At 35.1% G+C, this 7,176-nt stretch overlaps 1 protein-coding gene across 1 annotated transcript; it reads left to right on the top strand.

Moving 5' to 3' along the window:
* Positions 1–1,626: 1,626 nt before the first annotated feature.
* On the top strand, positions 1,627–5,882 carry LOC107787481 (jasmonate-induced oxygenase 2). Its single transcript, XM_016609062.2, has 3 exons — positions 1,627–2,367; positions 2,960–3,290; positions 5,399–5,882. The coding sequence occupies exons 1-3, from the start codon at positions 1,856–1,858 to the stop codon at positions 5,648–5,650; spliced, it is 1,095 nt and encodes a 364-aa protein (XP_016464548.1). The 5' UTR covers positions 1,627–1,855; the 3' UTR covers positions 5,651–5,882.
* The last annotated feature ends 1,294 nt before the right edge of the window (positions 5,883–7,176 follow it).

The following is a 7,176-nucleotide window of genomic DNA, read 5'->3' on the forward strand; positions in this document are numbered from 1 at the left end:
CAAGTATTTATAAGGCTACAATCAGTTGACAAGCCCCAACTGATGGGCAAACAAGTTAAGACAAAGTACAAAAACGTGGGCACACTTTTGATGAGCATGTCTTAGAAGAGGTTGCAACTGTCAACTGCTTCCCATGTGCTTTGCACATGTTTTTCAATTGCTGCTTGTGCACAGCATGTGCCTGATTTTCGCCCAGCTGCTTTGTGCCAAGGCTGGCATTGTTCCCAACCTTGCCTTTGACACTGCTCTGCGCCAATGTCATTGCCACAGCTCGCCGCCTGCTGACTTAGCCGCACACGTTCATTATCACAGCTGCCTGCTCATGTCAAGTCGCCCCCGAATTGATCAAATCTGCCCGTATCATTTGCCATTGCTTGTCCCGCCTTGCCTTGCCTTGCCATGTCTTTGCCCCTGCTTGACATGGCTTTGCCTTGCCATTGTTTTTCCAACTCGCACATCCAAGTAAAATGCGCCTTGCTTCCGTTCAAGGTGCGTTTGTCAAATCCCGCATTGTCCGTCATGCCGAGTAGCCCATCATGATGTTGCCCAATTTTCAGGCTGTGTGCCAAGGCCATCATGAAAATCCTTATCACAACCCACACCTGCCGAGGACCTTTGTCAAGAGGCTAACACCAACCATCTCTAACAATCACTACCACTGCATTAGCCAACATCTCACAACATCACCACCAACCACTATCACCGTAAGGTAACCATCGCCACTATATTTTAGAGTGTGCTTCATCAAATAAATAACTTTAAACAATATCATATACACTAAGATACTTCTATTATTTTATGCATATAGTACTAATTATTTATTGTTTTATTTAAATTTTACATTTTTATTTTAAAAAAAATATGAAGTTCTCACATTCATTTTCTACGAAAATAAATGATATTAATTATCCACAATTTAAATTAAGATAAATTAACTTAATAATCTGACTTGTATTCATATTTAAATATTTTAATCTTAATAGATAAATAAATAAATAAATGTGGTCTTATTCTCCCGGTTAGTTATTACTGTCCTAATTAATTATATGATTGTGGAGAAATTATAAGGTCTGATTGGTCAGTCGGTGACTGAAATTTGATGCTACTAAAATTTTTTACTAGTGAAATATCTTAAATATTAATATATATTCACATGACAAATTGGGTTTATAAACATAGTACCCACAGAAAACGAATATGAATAAGAGGTCTCAACATGTTAGACTTCCGTTTTCAGTCCTAGTCATTCCTAGTTTGGAGTGACCAAGTGGTCCAACATGTTCACATGACAAATTGCGTTTGTACATATACAGCTATACACCATTCTTTTTGGGTACCACAGAAAGGCATATGTTATTAGTAGTATGTAATTAATCTGATTATTGTTCGTCACATCTGCAGTCAGCCTTGCAATATATACAGCACACAATAATTATGAAATAATATCTTAAACCCCTCACAATAACGTGTTAGCTAGCTCATATATATCACGTTCTCCTTGCGTCCATTACTCCATTTCACTACAAAACAGCCAACCCTCCACTTTTCTTAAAGGTTACGAGGCCTCTTCTTGGCCACTATATATATTAATTTCTTGCCACGCTCCTTTCTCCAACTGTTATATCTTTGTGTTAGTGGCAAGTTGCCAACTCTTTCAGGCTTCGTACTTCCGTCGCTTTCCATATACTTTTTCAGTATAATTGCTGTGTGACTACACGGATATTTTATGATTTTCTGGGGTTGTGGGGTGTGTTGTGTATGTATAATAAATGTAATCTATGGATTGTCTTATCATCGTACTCCGGCCCGATATTCGGATAGTCAGAAACCTTGGTGTCCGTGAACTAAATAAGAAATGAAATTTCCAGGAGATTGGCCAGAACCTATAGTCCGTGTGCAATCATTATCCGATAGTGGCATCTCAACAATTCCCAACAAATATGTCAAACCCCCAACAGATAGGCCATCGTTAAATACTTCTTTCAAGAATATTGGTGTTAACATTCCAACCATTGATCTTGAGGGACTCTTTACTGCTGACGGAAACATTAATAATGCCCAAAAAACGTCAATTTATGAACAAATTTCAGAGGCTAGTCGACACTGGGGATTTTTTCAGGTTGTGAACCATGGTGTTCCTCCTGAGCTTATGGACGAAGCTCGACAAGTTTGGCGAGAATTCTTTCACCAGCCTATGGAAGTTAAGCAAATTTATGCAAATACGCCTAAGACTTACGAGGGCTACGGCAGCCGCCTTGGAGTTGAAAAAGATGCAATTCTTGATTGGAGCGATTATTATTATCTTCACTATCTTCCTTCCTCCTTGAAGGACCATCACAAGTGGCCTGCCCTCCCTCTTTCCCTCAGGTACGTACTACCAAATTATACACACTTATCAATATTGTAATGATATTTTTAAGAATATTGACCGGTTATAGCAAGCTATGTTTGTAGCTCGTCCAAAAATACTGCGGCGCATTTGTTGAATCCTCCAAAAATGCACTATTTTTGGAGAATTCGACATGCATCCGAGGGTATTTTTGAAATGTCCAAGCAATATAGATAGAAAGTTAGTTACCATTTTTAACAAATATCTAGCTACGTGTAATTGGCTTATAAAAGTAAATAATATGATTGCGTAAATATGTTTTGAATTTTCTGTGCATATAACTTAAATGTCAATGCTAAACAAATTTCCTCAAACCATCATATATAGAAGCTTATGTTGTTTGTAGTATTTGACTAGTTTAAATTTTTTATTATACTGATCTTTAAGTTAAATATTTTGAATAATGCAGTTGCTCTCTACTGTTCAATTTCGGTATAATATCTTTTCTCTCTTTCTCATTTTCGGGAGATATAGGCTGGTTCATTGCTGTCATTATAATGAGATGAGGAAGTTTCAACGGCTTTTAAACTTTGAGTGATGGAAATTAAAATGTAGTAACAAATAATGCAGGGAAGTGGTGGAAGAATATTCAGAACAAGTTGTGAACTTTTGTGGGCGTTTAATGAAGATTTTATCAGCAAATCTTGGGTTAAGAGAAGATGTTTTACAAAATGCGTTTGGAGGAGAAGATATAGGAGCATGCCTAAGGGTGAATTTTTACCCAAAATGTCCACAACCGGACTTGACCTTAGGCCTTTCCCCACATTCGGATCCAGGTGGCTTGACCATTCTCCTGCCGGACCAGGACGTCGCCGGCCTTCAGGTCCGCCGCAACCGCGATTGGATCACTGTAAAGCCAGCTTCTCATGCTTTCATTGTCAATATAGGTGATCAGATTCAGGTGAACGCATATTGTCTTTGCTGCTCGTCTTTAAATTCTCTGTTTTTTTTTTTTTTTTGTCTAGTACGGCGGAAATCATATCTGTGAAAATGATTTCGTTTTTTGACTCGATTTTATTAAAACAAAACCAAATCAACTATATAGATTTGGATTGATTCGATTTTGTCGGATTATTCAGATTTTTTGGTTTTTTTGTTGCAAGAATAATATGTCAATTTTATTTTGTTAAATTTTTTATAAGTAAATATATGTTTAAATAAAAATTAAAAATATTGAAAAACATATGATCTATTAAAATATTCTTATGGGATACTTTTTTTAATAACACATTATAGTTATTTTTTTAGTTATCTGACAATAATTTTTCGTTGATATACACTTTCAAGATTAACCAAATTTAATAATTAAATATAAAATCAATATGGTACCTAAATAATTATATGTTCTATTTAATTTTCAAGTATCGAAATACCACTTCAATTTCAAAAAAGATATAAGAATTTAATAGATATTGACATATGAATATGGAAGAATAAAGATATTGTCGCATTTCAATAACACTTGATAAAATGATCATACAACACTTTACTTAAAGTTAATAAAAATGGAGTACTTCATATTCTATTAAATATTACATCCCATACGGGAATCCCAAATATTTCTTGATAACTTTTAAGAAAATTCTATATAAAGTCTTAAAAGTATATATAAAAATTATATATTTGTATATCGGTTTGGTTCGGATTTTTTTTACTCAATATCAAATCTCATCGGGTTTTTTAATTGGTTTGGTTTGACTTTTCGGTTTGGGGTGATTTTCCGGTTCGGTTTGTACACCCTTACCAAAAACACCTACATGTTAATATTTGTTTATTATTATTAGTAGTTTGTATTTGTAAGTTATTTTAAAAAATAGTGTTTGCAAATTGACGAAAATAGTCACATGGGAGGGAGAGAAAATAGCCTCCCCGCGTCGCTTGCTCTGTGTAAACACAGAAGGTTTAAGAAGCTAAATTTCAATGAATAGGTCTTAATTATAATTCTCAACTGTTTTCAAAGCGCATGTTAAGAAGAAAAACATAAACTATGTATTTGACAAATAAACGTCACAACTTGTTATTTGATATATGACATTTAACCACGTTCATTTAATTTGGTCTTTCTATCAAAGTGTTGCCCGGTACGTGCATTATTCTCTATATAGAAATGTGTAAGTAATTATAATAATTGATAATTAGCAAGTTACAACCTTCCGAAAAAAAGGGCTTTAGCACATGTAACACTAAATAAAAATGACGAATATTCTTTGCTCATTCTTTTAGTGACTTGTTTTCACAATTTTACGCAACTTTTTCAAAGAATTATTGCAACTTCGCTACGTACATTTTACACTCTTCTGAAAATTCTTGATTCACACATATTGTTTGCGAATATTTCTGAAAACAATTAATAGTACCGACATAACGTAGTTGTTACAAGTTACAATCCTGTCATTAATACCAGTGTTCCAAGAAGGCCAAGGTGTAAGAAAACATGTGATATTTAAGTTTTTCTCATTTAGCAAATGAAATAAAATGTACCAATATAGAATGTTTCTTTACTTACATTTGTTCTTGTAATCTTCATTACACAAATTCCCATATTGGGCAAACACCGTAGGACCTATATATTGAATGAATCTGACATCTGAAGATAACGTACGACATGAAATGTTGGACCACCTAGCAAAATTCTACTTGAATTTCCATCAAAAGTTACAACCAGTACTTCTTCTTTTCCATTCCTCTTTTTTATTTTTTTGTTGGGGGGGGGGGGGTGATGGTTGCTCAACAGTTGAATATTTCAGATGACTTGGCTGTTTTTAGCTTCTTATTTCATTTGAAAAATGATGGAGTAAATTGTTTTCTATCCGATTATTTATGCCTCAAATGACAGAGATATATACTTCATTTTGTTGATTGAATTTTCAAAATATAGACGTAAGACCTGAAAATTACATATATAGCACATTCTGAAGACAAAATTTAGGAATTATCTTGTTCAATGATAGGCAAAATTAATTAAACTTTTGAAGTCATGACCAATGAATCTGTTTGTTTATAATGTAGGTATTAAGCAATGGTATTTACAAGAGTGTTGAGCATAGAGTGATGGTGAATTCAGCAGAAGAGCGTGTTTCTCTCGCCTTCTTTTACAATCCTAAAAGTGATTTGATGATAGAACCAGCAAAGGAGGTGGTGACGCCGGAGAATCCTCCATTGTATCCGCCAATGACCTTTGATGACTATAGACTCTACATAAGGACTAAAGGACCTCAAGGAAAATCACAGTTACGCCAATCCAACAAATCCCCAACATGATAAATAAAGTATTTTTTACATATATATCTAACCTCCGTATAAAAGTTATTGGGTTCACTTGAATACGGAATGTTACATGATTCCGCCACTGTTTGCAAGGCTGGCTTTGATTCATAATTTTGTTGGGTCGCGTAGATTTCATGTATACATGAACGAAATTACATTCTCCATTTTTTTTCCTCTTAAAGATCATTTAAAAGCATAGAAATAGTTCAAGGAAGATTATTACAAATTGTGATTAATTTAAACGATTGAATCCCCAATAAGTCTTTGCGGTACGAAATAAAACATGCAAAGGAGGGAAATTTCTTTTTTTTTTTTTTGAGGCAAGAAGATAATATTTTATATAGAACTAAGTACTGATAGAGTCATTACAAGCCATATTGGCACAACCAGAGATGCTTAACATTGCGTCGATATTGCCTAGAGCTGCTAGTTTGCTACAAGCGTCAAAAGACATATTACGAACTGTTCCATCCCCACTTTTGTCCCCCAGCATCCTGGACTCGACAAAGTTGGGAGGATTATGATAACATACTAGATTATTCCTGGTGAGTTGCTTTGATCCTTCTTTTGCTAGCAGATGAGCTGCTCCATTGCCTTCTTTGCAACTATGCAAGAGAGTTACTCGTCCCAGCTTGTCCATCAACCATCTGCAGTCATAGATAATATTGTTGTAGATTAGTGATCCCTTATCAAGAGAGTGTAAAACATCAGTGGAATCAATTTCCACTTCCAGTGGAGTTAAATTATTTGAGGCTGCATAGATCAGTCCTTGGTGGAGGGCAAGGAATTCAGCATGAATAGGGCAATTTGCATGAACTGACTTCATGAATCCAAGGATCCAATTTAAATCAGCATTCCTGAACAGTCCTCCAACATCTGATGTAGCAGTACTATGAAATAAGCCATTAGTATTCAGCTCATACCAACCTCTTGGGGGTGCATGCCAAGAAATTCTTACCGGAAGAGTTTTAGTGATGTTTGACGTTTTTTCTGTGAGGAATCTATATTCAATGACATGGTTCTTTATTAGGGAGGGTGTAAGAGAGAGGCTTGTATTATTGATGTTGTTCTTATTTCTAGAAAGCCACAGGTTCCAAATGATGAAGGGAAATAGATTTTCCCAGTTCATAATGTTGGGAGACAAGCCAGAATAATTAATAGCCTGAGGTTTCAAGTTCTTAAGAGATAGGAGCCAGTGCTCATTAAGGGGGGGGGGGTTGGAGTTCTAAAATAATTTATGTTAAAGAGAGATTGCCAGAAGACTTGGGCATTGTCGCAATGAAGAAAGATGTGCACAATGCTCTCCTCTTCTTTACAATAAATAGTACATATAGGATCGATATTGATGCCAAGGAAATATAAATAAGTCCTGGTAGGAATTCTTCCATGGTAACATAGCCATAAAAAAAATTAATTTTGTTGGGGCAATTAAGAGTCCAAATCCAGTCAAAGTTTTTCCCTATTATAACATTAGGAGATTCCTCAAGAAGTTTATAACAAGACTTGGTGGAAAAGGTACC

Source organism: Nicotiana tabacum, chromosome 11 (genome assembly GCF_000715075.1).
Source record: "Nicotiana tabacum cultivar K326 chromosome 11, ASM71507v2, whole genome shotgun sequence".
NCBI classification, from domain to species: domain Eukaryota; kingdom Viridiplantae; phylum Streptophyta; class Magnoliopsida; order Solanales; family Solanaceae; genus Nicotiana; species Nicotiana tabacum.